The following is a 26,381-nucleotide window of genomic DNA, read 5'->3' on the forward strand; positions in this document are numbered from 1 at the left end:
TCAATTATCCGCCGAATCCACCCGGAGAAGCTAGCACGCCGGAGAAGTGAGACCGTGACACCGGGACGAGTTCCGGACAAGTTGCAGACATTGTATCGGGTATTTGCAGGATTCTAAACAACTTCCCTGCAATCTTCCCGCAATGAAGTTATCAGTAATGCTATGTCTGTATGTCAAGCAGTTGCCATGTCCACGGATCTGGAACATGTCCGGGACAAATGCAGAGTTTCTTCCAGACAAAGCGAATGATTCGACCAGGAACTTGTCTGGAAGTCGTCCCGGATACAAATTGAGACGGGTCCTTAGCGAATCGAAATTGTGGAACCCCTTGCAAGAAAAAAAAATCAAAATTGTGCTATGTTTCCCAGAACACCAGCTGTGCAATTCACAATTTTAATTCTAAAAATCTAAAATAAATGGCCACACTTTACCTTAATTCGTTGGATTTTTACAAATAAGATCAGATTATTTGAAAGTTTTTTTGATAAAATTAATTTTGGACGACATATCTCAATAATGGAAGCTCTATAAAAATGTGTACAGTCGAGTCTCATTAATACAAACTCGTTCGGACCTAGCCAAATTGTTTGTTATATCAGAATTTTGTATAAAGAGGAACATCAGTCCCATTCATTGTGCACATAAATGCACAGTGGGGACCAAGGCTTTATGTTTGTTATAACCAGAATTTTGTATTAACAGAGTTTGTACTAACGAGAGTCGACTGTATTCTGATGGAAAATCTGGAAAGCCTAAATCAGAAGTGCAAATATTTGAGGGGGAAAAAACAGAAGTTTTTTAGTCAGTTTTCTGTAAATTTTGAGGTTTTGAGTAATATGTGTACTCATTCATCTCATAATGCCCTTTCACACGAGGCGCAAAAAGTATTATAATATAAACTTATTTTTGATGAAATTATTTTTGGATGACATATCTCAATAATGGAAGCTTTATTAGTATTCTGATGGAAAATCTGGAAAGCAGAAAACGGAAGTGCAAATATTTAAGGGGAAAAAATTGAAGTTTTTTTCAGTCAGTTTTTTGTTAATTTTGGGAAGGTTTTGAGTTATGTGTACTCATTCATGTCATAATGCCCTTTCACATGAAACGCAAAAAGTACCAGCGACGAAAAAGTCCTGTAAAATGTTGGAATGAATTGATTGTCCTACACGTGTGATTTTCAACACAATAAAGATCAAATTTGGCCAAAAAAAGTCACAGAGTTAATTACGGCACAGAATTACAAGCAATATGGCATTGGCCACCAGCCCGACAACTCCAAATGAGAAGAACCCACACTGCGTTATCAGGATGCCACCGATCGTCGGAGCGAAGATGCTGACCAACGAACTACCAGCACTGCCAAGACCCAGCATGGTTCCTGAAGAAGGGAACAATTTGACAAAGATATCACGAATAGTTACAGGTTGTCTTGGATAATGTTATTTCATTGGTCTAAAAGTCACGTCCTTACATGTTATAACACCTCACCCACAGATTCTTTGTCTTGATTGGCCGAGAGCGAGTCACATACCTGTAGCAACCAAAGTACTATACCATTAGCAACCAAAGTACTATTTCCACGGTGCGGTATTTGTGTGCAAATGCATGCTGGTGTGTGCGTTGCGCGTTGCATGCAGCGCGTTTTGTTCCAAAGAGAGCGCCCCGCAGAGTTGGGTTCAAACATTTCGCGAAGGGGTAGTTTGGAAGAGAGAAATACATTTTCCACCAAGTTTGTATTGAAATTGAAGTTTATTTCAACTGTGTTCAAATTTAAATGATTTAAATATTATAGCCAAGCAGAATCTGTGGGTGAAGTGTTATAAAACAAATATTGAATGCTTTATCTCGTGGTGAAGTAAAACTAGCCTCCCTCGGTGATCCATGGAGCATTCTATTCTAAGAATGTGTTGGATACTGTCACTTCATTGGTCCATCTTAGTCACATGTCCAGTTTCTAAAAATGTCTTAGATACTGTAATTTCGTTGGTCCAGAATGGTCACATGTCCAGTTCCTTTTATCCTGTATTGCACAAAGCGATAAGCATTTACAATTTTTACATATCAAAGCGTCATGAATATGCATTGCATACCAAGTATGTCAGTGTACGTCCTGTGTTGTGTCACTTGTGTACCCTGTTATTTTTGCCCTTCACTGACATAATTTCATCATCACTGTTTTATACTCAAAGCTAGCAAAAAATTCACAACTAACTTGGATGGGACTTGAACCCACGACCCCCTGCTTACTTGTGCAGACGTCTCACCACTCGACCGCAGAGTGTGTTCAGGTCAGCTGGCCAGTTGATTGGTGAAGGGCAAAACTTAACCCTAGCCACCCCAATTCCATCAAAATCTACCCTTCCATTTTGGTATATTTTGGGGGACTTGGTCCAGAAGGCCTGGCGTGACTAAATATTAACCCTAACCGAACTCAACCCATCAAAGTTCAACAGCAGGTTTTGTTTAAATCTGTTGGGATAGGTGCTAGTACCCCAAAACTGATGGCCTTTTACACTGGGGTTGGCATACCTCCAGAAACTAAGTCCAACAGTGTGTGTGTACAATTTTCCATGTGGGTGTTGGAATTTGCCAGAATGGGTATGGTTCCTAGTAAATTAGGCTGGGGGTTAGGGTTAATGGAGTATGATGGACTTGGGCCTAATGGCCTGAAGCAGGGCTAGGGGTATCCGACTAATTTTGCCTAGCTTCCTGTACTGCTATTGACCTATCGCAGTATAATCGCATTAGAATCTTGTCACCGCAGCTTGTGAAATATTGTCTAATTACATAATATACAGATGGACGCGCGACACGCAAAATCTGAGACAAACACAACTTAGTGTACAAAAACTCATTAGGGTTGTCTAAGGGGCGTGGCTAACTCGCAAACGGCGATAGGTCAATTGTGATAAAAGCCATGTGTAGTAAGTCCATGAATGTCAACTCTCAGTGGTGGATTCCATTATGTCATGTACATGTACAGTTTTGTATTAGACGCACAGTGATTGATATATTTTGATGGAATTGGTCCAGTTCCTAGTAAAAGACGCCAGGGAGTTAAGGGTAATATTAAATTCATATCTTAACCCCCTAGGCCCTTGTTGCTTACAACCATCCTCAATCCTCCAAAATCCTCCAAAATTTTCCAAAATTTTGCAACTCCGCCTAAATTTTTCAAAATTGTCAGACAGTCCTACCTCAAACTGCATTCATCCTCAATCCTCCAAAATCCTCCTCATCCCAAAACTTTGCACTCGTGTTTAAATGAAGGATAACCAACGCCAAATCCTTCAAAATCATCAGACAGTCCTGCCTCAAAATGCATTCATCCTCAATCCTCCAAAATCCTCTTGTGCTTCAATCACCATTCATCCTCAATCCTCCAAAATCGTCATGTGCTTCAATCACCATTCATCCTCAATCCTCCAGAATCCTCATTTGATTCAATCACCATTCATCCTCAATCCTCTAGAATCCTCCAAAACCGCCAGGAGGATTTTGGAGGAGTGAGGTGGGTTAGGGTTAATGTACAAATTCCATCATACCAAAAAATGATTATTTGAGATATTCGCTTACCCGTGTCAGTGGTTGAAACAATCTTGGTCATCACCGTGTTGAGAATGATCCTGATCACGCTGTTACCACAAGTCAACGGCAGCATAATGATAGCCAGGTGAACAATGTTCTGAGCAAAAGCCTACAAATGCAATCATTCCAAAGAATATTTCCACAATCATGCTGAATTGGTGAGCTCAGCATTAAGGGATTCTAAACTGTAATTTTCTTGTGCAGTCAAAATTTCCAAGAACCTGAGAACTCTTTATACATGTACATGTACTTCCTTTGACCAAGCCAAACCGACCCGAATCCTTACAGATATAAACCGAATCTGAACCAAAACCAACCTGAACTCCCTAAAACCAACCTGACCCGACAAAAATTCAAACAAAACCAACCCGAACTGACCATAAACCAAACTGACCCGAAAAAAAAAACTGAATATCTGGATGGGAAAACTGTGTCCACTTTTTGTGCCTGAACTGACCTGCGCAGCATGAAAATCGTCGTCTCTCAGCAACTGAATCATACTGTACGGTACTAATTAACGAGACCTACAGGCATGACACGTGGGTCTACATGTTATAGACTGTGTGTGATAGACAACAAGCCATACCGGGCACAGCGACTCTGCAATAAATATTGCACCCGTGTGAATATCTGAACCGTTTCGTTTATTTGTTCTTTCGGTTTACTACGGTTTATTTCGCTTTTTTTTTCCAAAATGGCTTAACTGACCCAACCCAAAAATCGCAAACGCAAAATCGAAACATACCCGACCCAACTGAAATGATGGACAAACCGACCGACCTGAAGTCGATTTCAGGTGGGGTCGGTTTCGCTTTCGGGTCGAGTTTGCACAACATTACTTTTGACACGTAATTTGAATTGTGATTCACGGTTACAATTTTAGTTGGAAAAAATGTCTTACCATTACTGTAAATGACACAATCAGGAGAACAGCTGACGCTCTCAGTAAGGCCATGTCGCTGAATCGCTTGGTGAGTGGTCCTATGCACAAGCCCTGTATCAACTGGAATATGCCACCAAAAAAAGCAAGAAAAAATACAGAAATCTATTTAATTGTAATATTAAGTGATATACAAAGTATATAACATGTCAAAGCTACATTTATGTCATGAAATTGCAAAATACATTTCTGAATCAATTATGACATTAGGTAATTACAATGCATTTATTTTAAGATAAGATAAGTTTGCGGTAGCACCATGTGAATAAATCTCTTTTCTGAGTATGTGTGGTTCTGAAAAGTAGTATTAACATTTATTTCAATGATGTCATTCATAACAATTATGTATACATTAGAAAAAAGTCACTAGTATAATATTTGATAGATATGTACACAGTAATTAATTATAAAGTGTGAAATTAAATGACAACATTTAGGTATAAGGTTAAGCAGAACGCTTTTGTGCCCTTACCTATGGACAAACATACGACCAAAGGACAAACAAAACAATACGTGAGACAGACAGGACCAGCGTGAGACAAGGCCTAAATATTAATACACAAAATAATGGAATTTCAATTTATGAATATGATTCGAGAAAAAGAGTTTTTAAATTTTTGACAAAGACATATAGTGAAGGTAACAATTTAAGAGAATCATCTAAACTATTCCAGTACAAAGTGCCGGAGGGACTCAGAACCACACATACTCAGAAAAGAGATGTATTCACATGGTGCTACCGCAAACTTATCTTGTCTTAGTATCTTTCTACCATGCAAACCTTCAAATCTCGCATTTATTTTAATCTGTGATACACTGAAATGAAGAATGACATTCAGTAATATCGTAAGGAAAAAATTTACCAAGCAACACATTCAATTTTAAACAGTTTTTTTTTTTTTTTTGTAGGAAAGATGAATGCAGCTGAAGAAGACATAATTTCTACACACGACCTGCAGCTTACTAACGATGCCCCACAACTCTGTCATTCAGCTTACTCAAGCCACTTCAATTCCAATAAACTGTTTCCAACTTATGAAAAACAGCCGTCGCAATTTTATATTCAGAAATATCTGGCAGCAAGTGGAAGTGCATTTGATGTCACAAAACATTTGCTGCAAGATTTGCCGGAGTTGAATTCAATAGTTAACCCTAACTCCCTAGGCCTTTTTGCTAGGATATAGCCTCACTCCTGCAAAATCCTCCAATTGGCCTCATGGACAAATAGCATATAGCCTCAATCCTGCAAATTCCTCCGTTATTTTTTGAATATGGTCCATGGAGGGATGACCACTGCCTGAATCCTGCAAAATCCTCCGGCTATGTCTGTCAATAGGCTGAGGCAGAGGCAGTGACATCTTGGAGCAGTGCGGAGGATGTCAAGTATAATCAAGGACTGAATTTATGCTAGGCTGAGTATAAACAACACAAGGTCCGGCCCAAGACCTTGACACAGTGCGTACTCCGAAATCAGCAACGCACTTTTGCCATGTAACCTCAATCCTGCAAATTCCTCCAATTTGCAAAAAGGATTTTGGAGGCTTCAGGGCGGTTAGGGTTAAAAAAAAAAAACATAATGTTGCTAGCATCAGCAGTTTTTGATGGAGTTTGTTGATGTCAATTTGTAACGCTGGGTTTTGTCGTTCAGCGACTGCGGTTTTGAGTGTCCCTGTTTTAACTGACATGTAGAAAGCAGTGTTAAGAGCAAATTTAACGCATCTCTGTGAACTATCATTTAGCCCTTGGTCGGCCCCAAGCCATCCTGTCTGTTACTCCTCATACTGCTCCAAGCTGCCCCAGCACTCTATGATTTTTATTGATTCATGGAGTTAAAGCTACAGTCCATCATTTGTAATTTGTGCATTTTGTTCGTTTGAAGCAACAAAAGAGTTCAAAATCTAATGAAGGATACTGAGCAACTAACCTGATGAAGTTTCAGCTAAGCTTCAGCTGTACATTCCGAGAAAAACAGCATTCTAAGATCTCAATTTCAAATCCAAAGTTACTGAATCATGTTTTGAATTGTTTTGAATTGCAGCTATACGCGACGTCGCGCACTGATCCGACGAATTATAACAACCGCGCGCGCGTGTGCATCGTTCCAATACTTGTGCGCGCTGCGCTGAATAACAAAACGAACTACTGATTTAAATTTCCTACGGTGCTTCTTAAGAATCACCGTTGGAAGTGCCTTCTTTCGTTGATAACTTCAAAATGAAAGCTTCCCAGAAAGAATAATTTCACAGGGAGTTTAGTTCCCTTACTATCTTTCAACCAAGTTTGTTTTTCAACAATAATTACGCCAGTTACTTTTCGGATGGCAAATGATGGACTATAGCTTGAATTACTCTTTTTTTTTACCAATGATTCCATTAAACCAAAATTACAGATCATGTAAACAAGGCAGGACAAATTCTATGGAGGGAGTTTCATCAGCTTTGTGCAAGAGGGTGAGATTTAAACCCCATACGAAAAAAAATACTCACTTTCAGAATGTCAATACTTTGCTAGAGACGGTGGCGGAGGGCGTGTATGTGCTGCGGCCAAAAAAGCTTCTGAAGAAATGCAGGATCACCCCTGATGTCATTGCACACCTCCTCGACCGTGTGTTGCGCCAAACGATCGCGGAGGTGTGCAATGACATCAGGGGTGATCCTGCATTCTTACAGAAGCTTTCTGCCGCAGCATGTGCCTTCCGCCACCGTCTCCAGTGATGTATCAACATTGGAGGATTCTGAAAGTGAGCATTTTTTTTCATATGGCGTTTAACTATCACCCTGAGGAAACTCGCTCCACTCGTGCCTTGTTTACATGATCTGAAATTTTGGTTTAATTCCAGAGTTATTTAGGATTAAAAGTAGGACATGCGTTTTTTAAACGTACAGTGGAACACCGCTATAATGAACATCGCGAGATCCACAGAAATTGTTCGTAATAGCGATCGTTCGGTATAGCGATTTTAACCCTTTCATGCCCACATTGTTTATTGACTTGGCTCTCCCCAGGACCAAATTGTTTGCTCAGTCATGCGGAAATCACTAGAGCGTGAAAAAATGAGCACGAGTCGAAAACTCACTTTTTTCAACCCAGATTTTCACTGCCAAGGAGTGATTGAAATCATAGGTGTTGTGTGTAAAGTTTGTTCCTTGAACCTTACTCTTTTATGTGATGTAAAAATGAAGTCCATACGTGCAAATATAAGAAAGTTATGCCTTTTTGTTCATCTGGTCCCAATTATCAAACTGCAAGCCATTTCACCACATGACCTAATGGCACTCCATACCTCAAATTGTGCGTGGATACTTTCTGAAGCACTTTTCTCATGTTTTTGTAATGGTAACACTATGAATAAACCACACCATTAGAAAGATCCGAAACACTCTTTTAGCTGGTATATAGTTGATGTATGGGCGGCCAAACATATCAACATGCTGCCTTTCTGAAAAGTAGTGAATATATCTGTGCTGAGGATGTTTTGTGTGTGGTTTCCTGGTCGACTAAAGTCGCCCATGGGAACCAGCAGGGGGGTACTTCTTGTCGACAAAAGTCGCCCATGGGAAGGAAAGGGTTAAGCTGCCGGTGCTCCGGTCAAATTAACTCACTTTTCAATAAATAGTGCCCTTCAGAACTTCACCCTGCACGCCCTGGTAGTTACTGAAAGATGACTTTGAACATGTGTCGACTATTGAATTATGTAATTACACATTTTGGAGCTTATTTCCTACAGCAATGTGGCTTTCCCTTTCTATCCCTTGGGGAAATAATAGCAACTTGTCACTCTGCTGGTGATATTTACAAAAATCAGAAGCCAAGCACGATGTTCGGTACAGCCGAATATTTGGTATAATAACAGTGTCGGTACAGCGACGTTCCACTGTAGTACAATTTAATACAATTGCTAAAGGGATCCCCCAACGGCACTTGTCATGCTTGTGTAACATTGTATTACATTGTACTAATTCACTGATGAATTAATAAAACCACACAGTGCTGGGGTAATTTTAGGCGGTATCTACACAGTAACACAAGGGGCCGCGGTACAAGAATTTATGGGTTGGAATAGTGACATTCTCACCATGCTAACGATGGCAAGACTAGACAGCACATATCCATTGTACACGGCACTCAGATCAAACTTCTCCATTAGGATCATTGGAAGCATACTCTGGAATATCGCATTGGGCAACCCGGACACCATGGTAACGAGGAGGAAGAACAGCGCCCCCGGCGTCTGCGTCACCAGAGTGATGTACTTCTCCAGACTGAAGACGCCGCTTTTTGACTTCTCTGCAAAGAAAAATATCAAATATAACTGATAACGCAGCCTTTTCCTTAAAAAAGACCAATTACTTTCCTCATACATTTCAGTTTCAAAATTGAGTCTTGTTATTTTTAAGCTCAACTGTCTTAACCCTCCTGCTGTTTGAACAGTCACAGACAGTCAAAAAAATCAATCCTCTTCCCCTGCCATGCCTTTTACACAGGCTAGTCACCAACAGTCAGACCATATTTCTAGCATGTGACTGGTCAAATTCAGACAAAAGCTTATCAATCACCTACAGTCAAAGCATAGCTGTATCAAGTTACATTTCAGTCGCAGCCAGTCAATCCTGCTTTATGTGGGCTGGGACTGTTCACTTGACTGATTTTTACTGAAAGGACAACTTTGCACAGAATGTATGTGTGCGTAGGAGGGCTAATGGAATTCTTGAAAGTGAAAAAAAAAAACCGAAAGGTTGTTTAATAATAATTTGAATAATTTGGAAAGCTAATCATCCTTACTGGCAGCTGGGATGCTGAATTGCAAAGGACGCGGCTACATCTTGGTCGGGCCGCTGGCACGTAAAGGCCCATACATTGACCCATGTATGACCACGGAGCACAGCCTGAGTTCGAAAGTGTTTGATTTTTCCGGAGGGAGGAAAACCAGAGGGCCCGGAGAAAAACCTTCGTGGCACAGCAAAAACCAACGCACAACTCTACTCATCACATGTGATTCACGGCCGGGCCAGGATCCGCGGCCAGGATTCTAACCCTGGTCACCTTGGTGAGGGGCGAGGGCTTTACGCACAAGCCACCCATGCCACCCATGGGTGGCTTGTTTGCTACCCCTTCAAGAAATTCTTCATAGTTTCAAATGTAACTGAATAAAATGTGATGAGACAGGGAGGTCTGCTCTGCGCAGTTATAGACCGTCTGCCTAGATGTGGCTGAGGTCACCCTAAACTGTGTGCTGGGTAGACAATGTGACGAAGTGGAGTGGCAGAAGTGTGGAAGAGCCGAGAATAGCGGTGATTGAAAGAGAACAGGTGATGGCGGCGACCCAAGGGATACGCCGAGGACGAGGCAGTGGCGGACTCAAGTCTATGCCGAATTATGACGATGAAGAATAAAAGTTTTTAATTCAAACTAAAACCATCTTGATTGAATGTGATTTTTTTTTTTCAAAAACATGCAATCAAGACTTGGATTAAAACTGTCTGGTGTAAAATTCCCGGATTTTTTTGGCCGGTCTGAGAGCGCCAGCCTAGTGGATAATCTCACTAACTGACTGACTGACTGACTGACTGTCACATGTGAGCCGGGCAGTGCGCTTGTAAAGGATTCCCCCAACATACTGATGAATGAGCTAAATATGCCACTGTGTAAACCAGATGAATGAAAAGACTTTCAGTGAAACGCCATTCTGAATTAACTGACTGTGCACTCGGGGGCCAGCAGAGCCTTGACCTGTCTTGTTTTACTGACCTTCTGTAATTGTTTTGCGTACGGTGCCGGTTACTGGCTCCAGGCACACAAAATATCACTGCACTAGTATACATTCTGTGCAAAGTTATCCTTTCAGTAAAAATCAGTCAAGTTAACAGTCCCAGCCCTTATAAAGCAGGATTGACTGGCTGTGACTGTTTATGTAACTTGATACAGCTATGCTTTGACTGCAGGTGATTGATAAGCTTTTGTCTGAATTTGACTAGTCACAGTGATTGCTGGAAATATGATCTGACTGTTGGTGACTAGCCTGTGTAAAAGGCATGACAGGGGAAGAGGATTGATTTTTTTGACTGTCTGTGACTGGTCAAATAGCAGCAGGGTTAAGACAGTCAATGCGCGTAGACTGGTTCCCAGACCAAAATGATGCTGACCACTGATGTTCAATTACTGACTTTGCGAATACGTTTTCAATTTTGGGAGTATTTTGAATCGCTAGCGAATTCTATGCGAGCACTCTGATTGGTTCAGATTCCAGAACGTATTCTAGGCCGCCACGGAAGATCGTTGTCACTACTTCGAGGGTTTGTACTTTGTGTTGTGTAACATTAAAAAATTCCTTATAGGGCATGCATGACTCAAATATATCAAGTATATCACAATGATACATTTTATTTCTATACACAATTGACCAAGCTAAGTGAATTGGTCGTTAAAACGTCGCCCGATCTGCAAACATGTCCCTGACGTACCGAAAAGAAATCCCCATGTAACGGAATGAATGACTCCTCATTTGCATAGCGGTGCGCGATTGGATATCACCGCAAAAATGCACTGCATATGTATTGGGCTGCTTGCATACATGAATAATGGTGCAAGAACGCAATCGTCAAGTCGTTAGATTTGTCACAACCCGGCCAATTACGTACTAGTCTTATACCAGCCGCACCGATTGGAGTTCGACTGAAGTTCACGGACAAAATACGACTATCTAACGACTTGTCATCAAGTCTACTGACCTTCTTGTATTTTAGTGGTGGCCACTTTTTTGGTCTGTACAGGAATGAAGAGCTGCACCAGCAACACAGAGAGAAGAGAGCCCATGCATGATACGAGGGCTGCATGCTGCTCGCTACAACAACAACGAGAAACAGATATGAAACACATTGATTGAACTCCCTAACGTGTTGAAAATGTTATTGATCCGGTTGCCTATAACTGGATCAACGATAAAACAAATACCAATGCAAATGATCAACCTGCAGTGGCCTAAGGGGCTTCAACTTCACAACCAATCAGTGAATAGGAACGGAGTCCCATGACCAACTAAGGGGTGCTTTCCCTCCACTTAGTCTGGTTCCCAGACCAAATGGTTCTGCCTTTGTCTGATGAATCTTAGGTCAGGCACCCGCCACGGCATGTGACCAAAACGGGAGGAATTCTTCCTGTTTCTGTAAATGTCCAAAGTTTGCTGAATGAATTTCGTCGACACTCGGATAGCGCCCGGGTATATTTCTGGGTATAAAATAAGTTCTATTTACCTGCCATGCTCATAACAAATTTATAAAATGAGCTGATAATTGATGTTCATTGCTTGTATTTAAAAAACTGAAAATTCAATGACTTTGTGCATCAAGCATGCACTCAGATCGTACGAGGGGCGAGCTTTGCTGCATCTGTTCTATTGGAATCTGACGACGGTTAAGCTAGGGGTATTCCAAAACACAGTGTCGTCTCCCCTTCGACTTCACATGCTATTTGGGTCCCTAACTTTGCAGATTGCAGCTCAACATTAGTCAAAATTTCTTAAAGAAATATCCAACTGTATGATTTACATGTAAGAAGCAAGTTTTTTTTTTAAATTTCATCAGAACATTAAAAGCTTTTAATGTTAAAGCAAACTGAAAATGAATCCGAGCTTTGAAAAAAAGCCATCATGTTTATTTTTAGCACGGTGGCAGCTACCTGAACTACGACATAGACATCCGGGCGTCAGTGCACTGTCAGGTCAGGGAACCAGACCACACTCCACTGATCCGTGGACAACAATTAAACTGAGCCGCTAGGAGAGTCTGATTTCAGCCTCCCCCGTGACATAATGATAAGCCTTTCTCACCTGTAATATTTGGTGACCATACCGCCAATCAGAGGACCGACGATCATGCCCAGACCATAGGACAGTCCCAATCTCCCCAAAGCCTCGGCTCTCTGCGTGTCATCCGTCAGATCAGTTATCACCATTTGGGTACCTTAAAACCCAAAAAAAATGATCACAAGTTCTGTTAATCCCTTGTCCTCTTATATCAGCCTTGTGCTTTAAAGCTGTTTCTGAAAGTCTTAGTTCCATGGGCGTCCAGAGGGGGGGGGGGGGGGGGGGGAGGGGGGAGGGGGGCGGCAAGGGGGGCTCTTGCCCCCCCCCCCTCCCTCCCCCCCCCCCCTCAAAATAGAAAAAAAAAGAGGAGAGAAAAAGGACAAAGAGGTGCGAAGCCATATTGCTGTTAAATTTGATGGGGGGTAGGCAAATGCTCTCCTGCTCAAGCACGGAAAAATTATAAATTGAGGATATTGCAAAATTTAAGAAATTTTGGGGAAAATTTTGCTTTGCCCCCCCCCCTCGGAAAAAATCCTGGCGAAGCCCATGCTTAGCTCAAAGGCAAAAATGACACATAAATGATGACAATAACTTTTTTTTCTCAGCTCGAGAAGTGGCGATGATCTGCGTCCAAAAACCCAAATCTATCAGATACTGATTTTGATATTCTAATAATAATAATAATGCGGTGTTTTTATATAGCGCTTTATACTCAAGGTCTCAAAGCGTTTCACAATTATTTCCCCTTGTTTATCAGGCCGTGAGACCAGTTTCTGCAGCAGCTCGATATCATCGCACTCTGGTCTCTGCCTAGCACAGATACCCATTTATACTCCTGGATGGAGAGAGGCAATTGTGGTAAAGTGTCTTGCCCAAGAACGCAAGCCCCATGCTATGCGGTTCGAACCCAGGTACCATGATACGAGTCGAGCACCGTAACCACTGGATCACAGTGATCCATGCTGTCGTCCATGTTCTGCTCAGCACTTCAAACTGGCACTCAACTGTAGACATGTTCTATCTACAAACCCATCTTCTTCCACACATCTTAAATCCAACAAAATCCTGCAAATCCTGACATCAGATTCTGCAAGATTTGTGCTGGTTACAACTAGGCCCTAAATTATCAAATTCATTGAGCGAGAAATACCATGATTAGCGCTGAGAAACAACGCAGGCACTCGGGACAAGAACACAAATGCTCCAGTTGTCGCCACGCCCAGAAGACCGTACATGGACGCCGCCATAGCGTAAGCCAACGTCAGCGCGGCACGCCCACCGTAGAGGTCCCCAAAACGCCCATATATGGGCGTGCCGACCAGCTGAATGAAGTTGTAGAATGTCTGGAGGTAACCGTAGACCGCCATGTCCATGCCTAGTTTCTTTGTCAGGTACTGTGCGAGGAAACACAAAAACATTTTAGTTTGGTTACTGAACCTAAACAATAAGTATAGACCTTTATCATGCCGCCACCATTTCAGTCATGTTCCCTGTATCCACTAACAGTACTGAATGATAATACTTTTGGGTGCAATAGGGAACCAGACTATTTTTCCTTCCAGCCTCGCTTTGGTTACATTGATTTGAATGGGAAAAAAATCAAGATGGCCGCAACATGGTAATGGTCTATAGTGTGGAAAACGCATTCCTAAAGTTTAGTTCCTATATCGCCCAAAACTGCCCTGCCTATTACTCCCTGTACCGCCCAAAACCACTCAAGCGTTCTATAGTTTTATGGATTCATCAGGAAATAAATACAATATAATACAATGGTAGTACAAGATGCTAATGGGTAAACAGCTTTTGCTTTTAACAATAAGGTTCTGGATAGGATAATTTAGCCTTTTAGAGCATGCAGAAGAACAGGGCTCTTCCATTATTGAACTGCCAAGCTCTTTAGTGTGGGAATGCTGGCAGACCTCCTAACTAATGTTGTGCAAACCGTCCCGAATCCCAAACCAAAACCAACTTTGGGTCGGGTCGGGTCCACTTTGCCATCTTTTTAGTCGGGTCGGGTAGGTTTTGAGTTTGCCTTTGCGATTTTCGAGTCAGGTCGGGTCGGTTAAGCCATCTTGTGAACAACCTGAAATAAAGCGAAATGAACCCCAAAAATTGAAACAGTTTGGAAATTCTCGCGGAGCGATATATTACAGAGTTACTGTGTCCTGTACAACCAATGTCAACCCACCGCACAAATGTGCATGTGGTTTACGGTCTAGGACGCACAGTCTATAAAGTGTAGGCCCACCAGGAGGTAGGCCTACAAGTACATGTAACGTTATGGATCTTCACCGTACCGTACAGTATGATTCTTTACCGAGAGACGACGATTTTCACGCGACGCAGATACATGTAAGTTCAGGCACAAAAAGTGTACACAGTAAGTTGCCCAAGCCAGATAATCTGGGTTTTTGGGGTCGGTTCGGTTTTTGCTTGATATTTTTGGGTTGGGTCGGGTTGGATTTGGGGAGTTCAGTTCGGTTTTGGACTTGCCGTGCGGATTCAGTTTATTATGTTTTGGATTGGTATGGCCTGGTTAACCCGACCTGACACACAACATTACTCAGTTCTTGTCACTGCTGTCATTTGTGGCTCTTGGTCAGGGGAGCTAGTCAGAGGCTCCTCATGATTTTTGTTTTTAAAGTGAGAATAATGTTATAGCAGCTTCCATGAAATAGTCCGAAATTTCGGGCTCATGAGGCGTCGGACTTAAGAGGCATACATTCCGCCTCATAGATCATAGGTCTGAGGCCTCATAAGTCCGACGCCCACTGATCTCTATATAAAGACTGGATAGCGGATATGCAAACAACATTCACACAGTAGACTTTGCATATTGACCAATTCGCCCCCGGTCTCACGAAGATGGCCGCATATAGCACGAACGTTCTACGCGTAAATACGCGCGCGTTGTATCAACAGTTGACGCGCATTTTGGTCACGTACACATATTATGATGTTCTAAAAGGGACACATTTCCGTAGTGATTATTATTTCAAAACGCCGAAAAAGTGGTATTTGCGGCATTTTAGTAACCACTACGTTAGAAAAATTGTAGTTAACCTTGGTCAGTGGTGGTGGTCAAAATATAAGTCAAGTGAACCGCGACGTTACAAAAGAAATCGTGCTGTCTATAAAAACGGCAACTTGTCTTTTGTAGATCACCAGCCGGTCTCACCAATATGGCGTCAAATTCGTTCATTGTGCGGCTCTTTATTAGCTATCCAGTCTTTATATAGAGATCAGTGCCGACGCCTCATAAGTCCGACAATGGACAAACGCTGTTTCAGAATTATGAGGCGTCGGAGCTGTGAGGCATCAGACTTATGCGGCGTCGGACTTATGAGGCGGAATAAATAAATTGTATGTCTCATAAGTCCAAAGCCTCATAAGTCCGAAATTTCAGAATAGGCGTCAGACCTATGAGGCGTTGGACTTACATACGAGCGGAACCCCTCTGTACATGTATGTACTGTATGTTGATCATTCAGGTTTTCAAGACAGAATTTCTTAAAAATGGGTTAGTTAGAGGGGCAGGAGGGTTACAAACTATTGAGAGCAATTCTTACAGGCAGGACACCCGTCTGCAGCCAGAAACACGCAGCATAGAGGAAGATGTTGAAGTGCAGTACTCTCTTAGCAACCCCCCAGGATGGTGAAGACAAATTATGATCTCGTTTAGTCTCATCGTCACCGTTCAACAATTCACTGGGCGGTGCCATCACAGTAACTTCTGGAGACGAGCCTGACTCCTTGTCCTGTTTCCAATCTTTATCCTCTTGATTCTGATGATTCCCGTTTGTGTCTCTTCGGTGATTGGTCGTGTCCTCCATGTCTTCGGTGGGCTCTTGTCTGGAAGAGCTAGTTCTCAGCCGGGATTGGCCGGCTGGTTCTGTCGCCGTTTGTCGGTTGGAGCGGAGCTTCATGTCTCAACTTCAAGCATTGAATCTGTGTATCCTGTAATTTGGGATCATGAGAAAAGAACCGACATTTTTTGCCATGCTGCCTTCAAAATCAATGTTATTATTGTTATAATCTGTCACATGTCCTAACAAACAGAAATGTAACCAATAATGGGCTCTTCTTAACAAATTGAACAAGTTTGAGAGAAGTGATCCCACACAGGCAATTCTCACCATTTGGTGACTGTGTGTTTAAAGCTAGAGTCCATCATTTGCAGCCATCCGAAAAGTAACTGGCGTAATTATTGTTGAAAAACAAACTTGGTCGAAAGATAGTAAGGGAACTAAACTCCCTGTGAAATTATTCTTTCTGGGAAGCTGTCATTTTGAAGTAATCAACGAAAGAAGGCATTTCCAACGGTGATTCTTAAGAAGCACCGTACGAAAATTTAAATTAGTAGTTTGTTTTGTTATTCAGCGCAGCGCGCACAAGTATTGGAACGACGCACACGCACGCGCGGTTGTTATAATTCGTCGGATCAGTGCGCGACGTCGCGTATAGCTGCAATTCAAAACAATTGAAAACATGATTCAGTAACTTTTGATTTGAAATTGAGATCCTAGAATGCTGTTTTTCTCGGAATGTACAGCTGAAGCTTAGCTGAAACTTCATCAGGTTAGTTGTTCAGTACCCTTCATTAGATTTTGAGCACTTTTGTTGCTTCAAACGAACAAAATGCACAAATTACAAATGATGGACTATACCTTTAAACATGGATATAAACATGACAATTTAATTTTGCAGTGTGTCATGTGTGTCCAAATGAAATCTTCAATTCAATGTCCTTGATTCCTTTTTGATATAGTCCCCATGTGTATGCATGTTGTCAGCTTGAACATGATAAAAATGAAATTCAAAATCAAACTGTCAACATACTATTTTACTAGTATTTTATTAGGTCTAACCATGGTTAGTTCTACCTCCATGGTCTAACAGTAACATCCTCATAATAAATAAATATTAATATAAAAAGACATACAATCATGACAGTTCAATGTAGCTCAAATCAATTTTTGCACAGTCACGTCATACAATACACAGTGCCTTCGCATTAGTTGTATTAAAATTAGCATTTACTAGCAGTTAGTCTTACCCTAGCCCCATAAATGTGGCCTATTTACTGGACTGCCTCCGTAAACATAGGCCACACATCCACATGTACAAAAACGTGTCGACTTTGCCAAATTTTGATTTTCACATTTAGGCTTACTTTGTAGGTTTTTTTTGCTTTAGAAGCATTCTCACCCTCTATATAGGCTAATCGGAAAGTGCTGCCTTTTTCAGATGTCCATGTTTCGTGAAATTTCCAGATACATTTGGACACGTTTGCGTATCAAAATTTCAACATGAAATTTCACAAAAATTAGACATCTGAAAAAGGCAGCACTTTCTGATTAGCCTATAATAGAGGGTAAGAATGCTTCTAAAGCAAAAAAAACCTACAAAGTAAGCCTAAATGTGAAAATCAAAATTTGGCAAAGTCGACACGTTTTTGTACATGTGGATGTGTGGCCTATGTTTACGGAGGCAGTCCAGTAAATAGGCCACATTTATGGGGCTAGTCTTACCAATACCTAGCCGCAGATAATTATAGGCTGAAAGTGAAAATGTTTGGTTCAACAACGAAGCTGAGCTAGCTGTTGACTCGATACGCATGACTGACTTCAGATCAGACTATGTAGCTAGCTGGAACTTTTTGCAACGCGTACTTACGTACGAGTACAAAGTACATGTACTTCAAGTGACGTGTACGCGTGTACGCGGACCGGATAAGGATGTACATGTATTATTCGTGCGTGCGTGTATCGGATTTATCGGGAAACTATTTCTTAAAATAGGGGTGTCAATTTCGAGAGGTCGTTTCAAAGCAAGCATATAAACAAATATCTGTGTCTATAAATGTATCACGTTTTGTTGTAAAACAGAAATTAAAGATAAATTTGCCGAGAATAACATAAAATTACCTTGCTATTCATCCAAAATGTAACCTTTTTTTTTAAAACCTAGACAAACAATAAACTACATAATATACTGGTGTGGCCAATATATAAATAATTCATTAGGCAGGCAATTAACTGGTAACCAGAAGTCCATGCAGGTTTTATTCACGTGTGATGCATCCTGGGGTCAGACTATTTATAATTGATTGGTTTTGTTTACTTAAAACCATCCAATCTAAAACGGCAAAGAAATATTTTTTACTCACAAATCTCTGATAATTTTCAACAATTTAAGCAATGTGAAGGTTGAAATTATATTTCTAACAAATTCGCTTTCGATGAAACAATTGCACGACTGAATAACAGCGGCTTCTTTCGTCTTGCAAAAAAGGGGAAACACATGTCACGTGACCACCTTGACAACGGCATAAGCAAAACACCTGCTTTGCTATTCTAATTCTTCATCGATGGCGAAAAGGAAAGCGAACCGAATGGGTCGCTGAAAAAATATGAGGAAAGAGTGATTCCATACCATTTATAAAACCAGAGTTTTCATCTAAAGAAGCACACATCTTGAAGACCAAGATTCAAAATGTCACACGTCGATTCTGGGTAAGTTTTAAGAGGGAAATTGGAATGATTTTGGACGATCAATTGTTGGCATGTTTGTGATGCATTGCATTTTTATGTGTATACATTGTATACATTGTAATGCAAATGTCAGTACATGTACATTGTTCATGTTTGTGATGCATTGCATTTTTATGTGTGAAGTTTTTAACCCTAATTGTTTTTGGCAGTGGATATTTAGCCGGCACACCGCACAGCTTTCTTTTATGTTTAATTAAGGCAGTGGATATATTTTGCCGGAGACGGCAAACCTTCAGTAAACGTTAGTTTGCCGGATATGCACTGAAATTTAAATGCGCAGTTACTGTTTTTTTGTACTTAAACATTTTCCGGTGACAAATTTTAGTCTGGCTCCATGTCAATATTATCGTTGTATTTTTGTATTTACAAGATGGGAATCAGACATTTTATAATTTCAGACTTTATTTCCCTTTAAAAAAAATCATCCAGAGCCACAAATCTGAAAAAGAAAAAGTAATACTCTGCAATAAAATGTTTTGAGACATTTTAAAATAATAAAAGAAGAATATTCTTATTTATTTGGGGATGGGAAAAAAAAACCCTTAAAATTGTGGCGGGGATCAGGATTCGAACTCGGGACATTCAACTCACTAGAGCCATTGCTTAACCACTGCACCGACTGTGCTACACAACTTTGATGGGAATTTAATACATGTTATAATTCAGCCCTATCTTAAAGAGTACAGCGCCCTCTGTTGATGTGGATTGCTGCCGGCAAACCTTTAGTAAACGTTAGTTTGCCGGCGTTACCTCCGGCAAAATATCCACTACCTTTAATTAAACGATTATAATATTTATCATGTAATAATGAGCTGGCACAGCACTGAACATGCGCAGTGACCGTTTTTTGGGGACTCAAGACATTTTTTCCGTGACAAATCTTACTGCGCCACGCTACCAACATTGTCGTTGTGACTTCACATTCACGAGAATGGAATCAGGCCAGGTTGGCCGATTTCAATCACATTGATTTAAATCACTGATTCAAATCGCGATTCAAATCAAATGATTTTTTTTTTTAAATCACTGATTAAAATAACTTTTTTTTGTAAAAGTCATATTTTTGGCAAAATAAATTGATTGAGGGCTACAATCATTAAAATCAACTGATTCCACTTACATTTTACAAAGTGTAAGACGTTAACTCATTCAAACACCTAAACTTATACATGTACATGTCTGAAATTCATGTATTTCAAGTATACATATATTGTTTTATGATCAATAAATAATTGGCACAATAAAAGAATGGTATTTGAATAGAATTAGGTCAATTAAAAAAAATTCCAGTTGACATCGTCCCCGCCCACTTACTTTTTTGAGGCTGCATCAAATTTTTTTATTTTTTATTTCAGGCGTAACATTTTTTTAAAGATGTTTTAGTTCAGATTCTTCTAATAATACTAATTCTAATGTTCAGTGAAAGGTTTTGTGGTCATCAACCATCAACTACATTTACATTTAAATTTATTTTATTTTTGTTACAACAATTACAAACAATAACATTAAATACTCAGAAATACAAAAGAATATTCTATTCGCTGGATCACCTAAAAGAAACATGGTTTCTGTCGAGGGGCTCTCTAACTGATTAAATGTGACACACTAAAACAATGTTAATAAATTATGGCCTACAGTAGCATGTATTTAACTTTTTTAATTTCTTTTATGATGATTGACTGTTACCTTTTGTGCTTTTTTCTTGTGTTGTTTGTCTTTCTTCGTGTTCATGTAACCATGGTAACCGGTAATATCTGTGCTGGATGCAATGTTGGCCCAGTATTTCAAATGCCATGAATATTTTTTACAAGTATATTAATTTTATGGGGCCTAATACCAGATTTATTTTTACACTAAATAGGCCTACAGGTTTTAGAGGTGATAAAGTAAAGAGTATGGTTATCTCTACGACCTGCATGCACATATTTGGAAAAGAACGTGTTTTAGCCACTCATTGGTAATTTGTTTATTTACAACATGTCCATGTAGTTTTATGGCCAAAAAACAACAAATTGTTCTGCTTCTGGTTACTCTACCTACACATGTACCCTATTTTGACAGCCCCTACCCTAATTTTTTTGGGGGGAAAATGAGGGAAAACAAACCCGAAAATCATCAGTTAGGCTACTCCCTTTGGAAAGATTTTCCCATGCATGTATCTGGCCATCACTTGTCACCCTGTGCACAAAACTATGTGAGACTGGTCTGACAATTTCTAAGTGTTTACTCAGTAAATAGGCCTACTTCAATATTTCCCTGCTAAATTCAACTTTTTAGGACATATTATCACCTTCTGATGGCTGATAGGTCACTGAAGGGAAATATTAGTGATGGCCAGATATGGGAATCTTAATTTCTGTGCCTTTTACCCTCGATTGACTATGCAGACACCTCCATATGATGGTGCAAAAAATTAATTGCCAAAAAGAAATTCCCCTAGCTACCTACATGTGTACCTATTTTCAAATGCCATGTAAATCGGAAGCATATTTTTTGGGGGCCTAAATGGTGCACATAAATTCTCAATAAACATGATAAATAGTTTGTAAACATGTACAGTAAGTAGGATTAATGAGGAATTCATGTGCTTGAAAAAAAAGGCACGCATTAATTCATTATGTTTATCACATTATTTTGAACTGTTTACATACATAGTATACATTTGTACATTGTACATCTATATGGGCAATTCCTGTGACCATGTCGACCATTTAGGTACATGTAGGGCCTATTATGTTCTTGACAGGGATTTTTAAGAGCTCAGTGGATAAACCTGAAAAATTGCTTTTCAAATCTTATCATCTAGAAATGGTCAACATGGTCAAGGAGATTACAGACTAAGTGTTCCAGATCATTTCTCTAAATCATAAAACGTGATTAAATTCCATCATGGTTATAATTGGCTCTGACATGGACAATTCACTTCCATTCACAATGCTGGAATATGTATGTTTACAAATTACAATGTACATGTACATGAAGGATTAGGTACACGTGTGCTTGAAAAAAAGGGTACATGTACATTGTAGCATTCAGCTTGTTCATCAATGTGTTAATTTTTAACTGTTTACGTTGTGTACATGCTGCAGAATTGCTCTTGTTTTTCTTTTCCATGTTTGCAACATCAGGCACATACATGTACATGTACATTTCACTTATTTCATACAAGCTGTTCTTACCTTCAGTTTGTTCTGGTAGTGCATCTTGATTGTTTCCCCCTAGTATCATGCTGTAGACCTAGTAATAGTATTATGTTGCTGTAACCATGTAGTACAGCTGTAGCACACACCACTTTCAATCTTGTTGAATCCAAATATGACATCAAAATAGTCTCAAACATGTCAAAGAGGATGAGTTCAAAATATATGTATTTGCCTATATTCACTAGCTGTGGTCATGGTAGTACTGTGCAGCAAGAGCAAACCATCTGTAATGATTTTTGTATCATTATCATATCTTGCCAATCCATAGTACTTGACAATAAATAGAATATTTACAATCGATATTACATAAATTTACATACAGTACGGTACCAACACCTCAGCATACATGCAGATTACAAGTTCTGTATTTTCCATGTTATCATGGTTATCCGCAATTTTTTTTTTTTTCGCAACTACTTCAATTGGGTTATAATTAATTAAAAAAGGGTGGAAATTTTTTGAAAAATATTAATAATGGAGAAATATATCGATGATTGTATCCGTGTATTAATAATTATTCACAACCTAACAAGCTACTCGTATGCATGTATTCATTAATTCATTGTAAAAATGCAAGATAGAAAAACTATATTTTAATGTCAAAAAGAAATTGCAATGTAAGCTGGTTTTATATCCATGTAAACTGTACATTTACTTTTTTTGCCCAGTTTTATACTGAAATGTATCAATAGTAATTCTTACCTCATTCTGTGAGTCTGTGTGTCCGCAACATTTGTGAGAATAAGCCAGTGTGAGTTAAATTATTGGAAAGCACGTATACGTGTACAAATGTACATGAGTTTACAGTAATGAAATGCAACCCCTGTGATACTACTAGTAGACCTATACATGTATACAATTGTGAGGGTTTTAATACAGTCAGTAAAACCAATTAAGTATTAATGGCATTTATACCAGCAGATTTCTAACCCTTCAATTTAAGCCTTGTATCGCTATAATTACAATGTCAGATACAGGTATACTTGTACAGATGGGGCAATGTTCTAAATGGAGAACTATAGATTAGGAACAGATCTAGAATGTTCTAAATGGAGAACTATAGATTAGGAACAGATGTGATCTGCCTACATATTACATAGTAGGCTATTTACATACATGCATGATTTTGATAAAAAAAATGAACATTGATCTGTTTTGATCATAACAAAACTGGTACAGTGTACGTGTACCGTACATATAGCTAGGTACATGTACAAATTAATATACTGAAATAGGTGGAATTTTTTAGACATGTATTTTGAATTTCAGACATTTCAATTGAAGGGGCATTTAAGGGCCTAAGGTACAATTTTTGTTCGTTCTAAAACAAAGAAATGTAAGATATTTTGCCATAAATGTATTCTTTAAATATCCTTATTATCTAGTTGGAATCTCTTGGGAATCGAGGGGCCTTTTTAGTGATTATTTTCTAACATGATTGAATACAATGTATGCCACATTATATGTCAGACCCTAGCTGTCCATTTGTAGTCTTTCACCATACATGTACATTGTGTTCACTTGTACACATATGCCAGCTGAACATTCATTGCCATATATTTCTTTAAAAACAAAAATTGGATTCATTATAAATGGACTTCTAAAGTTTCTGAAAAGCCAGAGGCCTTCTGTTGCATTCGTGATGTACGTTAATGAGGCTCGTGCCTGTTAATGATGTGACGTACGTCAAAAACTCATCAGAGTAATAATTCACGTGCCAGCCATTAGCTCCATTCTCATCATCAGTTCATCCTTGATGTTCATCAGACATGTAGGAAGTTAATCCTTTTGCTCTGAGAATACACCGAAGCTGCAGGCCGGCCTGTTCCCAAAATGATTTGAAGATTAATTGATGCACATTTGTATACGAATGCATTTTGTACCAGTATATCTGTATCTCAGTCACCTATTGGCTACTGGTCAACAGAGTTTCAACCTTATTGTGTGTGGAGGTTTTGATGGGGTTGAAGAAAGTTGGTTGATGTCCGGCTGAGCATTGAACCCTACGCCCACTTCAGTCCTTCATCCATCTCCAACAGATCTGGCCGGCCCAGTGATTCTCTTTCTGGGACCTTAATTGCATTTGAAACAACTCTTTTCTCCATTTGACATGTTCGAGAAGTCTTCAGATGCTCCCGTGTGTATTTAAATTGAACTTCCAAATAAGCACTCTAATCCAGTAAATCTTCCAGCCCTCTTTGTGAGTGACGTACTATGTTCACATTTGTATGCTGCAGCTCTACATGTGTGTAGCTACATGTACTTCAATATTTTTGCATCCAACTGACCGACCAGGACTTTTTGAGATATCCAGGCGTCTCAGTAATTTTTTGACAAGTGTGTGATAAGCAGACATCCAAATTGTTCAAAAGACAGCTCTTATTCGACTTTGGTGTTTTTCTCTTCGTCGAGCCAAGATGTGGGTTTCCCCATGCAGCATTGCTTCCTCTCGTAACCCGTATGGCATCACGCCTCCCCCGCCCTGCAGCAGGTGCGTCTATCACTGCCGAAGGATGGATTGCAGGCGAGGAGCCTGTCATGGAGAGAAAAAACCACAGCCAGAGATGAAATCTTGTTTGGAGATCAAGTACAGGAAGCAAGAAGAATTGTGGGATGCTAGGTTTTGTTGTTATGAGAAAAAGTTTCAAGGGTATTATTGTATTTTTATTTACTCTTAAATTGTACAAATGCTTAATGCTGACTCAGCAGTTTTCAGTTAGGCCAAAAAACTTAATAAATTTGCTTCCGGTTACCCTACCTACCCTATTTTGATAGCCCCTACCCCAATTTTGTTTGGAAAAAAATAAGGGGGAAAAACCCGAAAACCATCAGTTACTACCTTTTACCCTACACGTAGACACCTCCATATGATCGTACACAAAACAAATTGCCAAAAAAAAAAAATTCTACATACCAGTACATACATTGTACCTAACCTATTTTCAAATGCCATGTTATCAGAAGCAGAATTTATTTTTAGGCCTTATCATCAGATCACAATGTACGTAATGTAAATAGCATTTTTCAAAGAAATTGACTTTTGGTATTTTGAACTCCAAACTTTATGACTAAATATTGTTTAAGACTCTTTTTATGTACTTCATTCTTTTTACCATATTTTCTCAATGTTGTCAGGAAGTTGAACTTTATATTGGTTAAATTGCTTGTACCATGTGTACAATGTATCTTTTTTTTCCAACAGAAAAACGTTAAGAAATATCTCCACTGTTATTCAGAATTCTCATAAGTCTTGTTTATTCATAGTTTGAAACCAAACATTTCAGTAACATATCCGCTCCGTTCACAAGTACCCCCTCACCGGCAAAGGAAGTACAGTTAGGGGTGCGCGGCCACTGCGTGTACATACACGCGCGTCACACACAAGGAACGGTGCACGTCAACCAGCGAAATGTACCGCCCATGGGACGTCGTTGCTAGGTAAAAGGGCGCCCTCTTTTGGTAGCGCACGGAGCTCATAGCTTGCTGCTTGATACTCCCATGTATACTCTGCTTCAAGAGTGAGTACGTGTGCTACATTTAGCACAAATATACAAACTAAGAAAGTTTTCATCAAATCTGAGTCAGTAATTGAGACCCTTCTAAACCTTAAGTTTGTGTCTGTTTTTTCCACAGCCCACTGTCGGCCTACAACAGCCTCCAGGACAAGCACCTGATTGGCTACTTCAACAATACCCGCATGCGTCGCCACCTCCGACGCTCGGGCCTCATCACGCGCGGCGGCGAGATCGTCACCGAGAACACCTTCCGGCTCAACATGGCGCGCCGGGAACACCAGAAGCATGTGCGGGACCTGATGGCGCAGGCCATCGTGCACAAGGCGCTGGATATGGAGCGTCATCGGCAGGCGGAAATCAAGAGGAAACTAGAGGAGATTGGCAAGGTGGAACTTGTCCAAAGAGTCAGGGTAAGATATCCGAACCCATCTGTCACGTACGAGCCAATATGGCACATCAGGCCGGAATTTATCTCTGTTTTCCTTCATCAATCCTTGGCATGAAATGACTGAGATATTTTTATATAACCGACACACAGATCCTTGTCATTTGATTGGTGGAACTCACATCACGTGACATTCGTTATTGCTCCCATTCATGCCGCGGCTCAAAAAGTACTATCCGCCCATGGGGAATGGGAAATACTATTCAACAGTTAGGATCATGACGCGGTATTTGTGTGCAAATGCATGCTGGTGTGCGCGTTCAGCGTTGCGCGTATTGTTCAAAAGAGCCAGCGCTACAGCATTGGGTTCAAACGTTTTCGTGAAGGGGTGG

At 40.1% G+C, this 26,381-nt stretch overlaps 2 protein-coding genes across 4 annotated transcripts in view; one reads left to right on the forward strand and one right to left on the reverse strand.

Moving 5' to 3' along the window:
- Window positions 1-731: 731 nt before the first annotated feature.
- LOC119724547 (solute carrier family 22 member 18-like) lies at window positions 732-22,085 on the reverse strand. 3 transcript variants are annotated; one of them, XM_038195649.1, is made up of 9 exons: window positions 22,066-22,085; window positions 15,902-16,289; window positions 13,483-13,726; window positions 12,357-12,489; window positions 11,260-11,372; window positions 8,607-8,818; window positions 4,493-4,594; window positions 3,580-3,700; window positions 732-1,381 (listed from the first exon to the last, which is right to left on the reverse strand). In XM_038195649.1, the coding sequence occupies exons 2-9, from the start codon at window positions 16,256-16,258 to the stop codon at window positions 1,224-1,226; spliced, it is 1,440 nt and encodes a 479-aa protein (XP_038051577.1). In that variant the 5' UTR covers window positions 16,259-16,289; window positions 22,066-22,085; the 3' UTR covers window positions 732-1,223. The 3 variants fall into 3 exon arrangements, with proteins under 3 accessions (XP_038051577.1, XP_038051576.1, XP_038051575.1); XM_038195648.1 differs by lacking the exon at window positions 22,066-22,085 and adding an exon at window positions 17,870-18,022; XM_038195647.1 differs by lacking the exon at window positions 22,066-22,085 and adding an exon at window positions 17,864-18,022.
- The window catches only part of LOC119724546 (glutamate-rich protein 3-like), a 30,137-nt gene continuing 22,176 nt past the window's right edge, over window positions 18,421-26,381 (forward strand). The window contains exons 1-2 of the mRNA XM_038195645.1: window positions 18,421-18,847; window positions 25,723-26,014. Coding sequence (XP_038051573.1) covers window positions 18,828-18,847; window positions 25,723-26,014 — 312 coding nt within the window. The 5' untranslated portion in view covers window positions 18,421-18,827. The remainder of the gene's footprint in view (window positions 18,848-25,722; window positions 26,015-26,381) is intronic.

This window comes from Patiria miniata, unplaced genomic scaffold, assembly GCF_015706575.1.
Source record: "Patiria miniata isolate m_02_andy unplaced genomic scaffold, ASM1570657v1 HiC_scaffold_18, whole genome shotgun sequence".
In the NCBI taxonomy this organism is placed as follows: Eukaryota; Metazoa; Echinodermata; class Asteroidea; order Valvatida; family Asterinidae; genus Patiria; species Patiria miniata.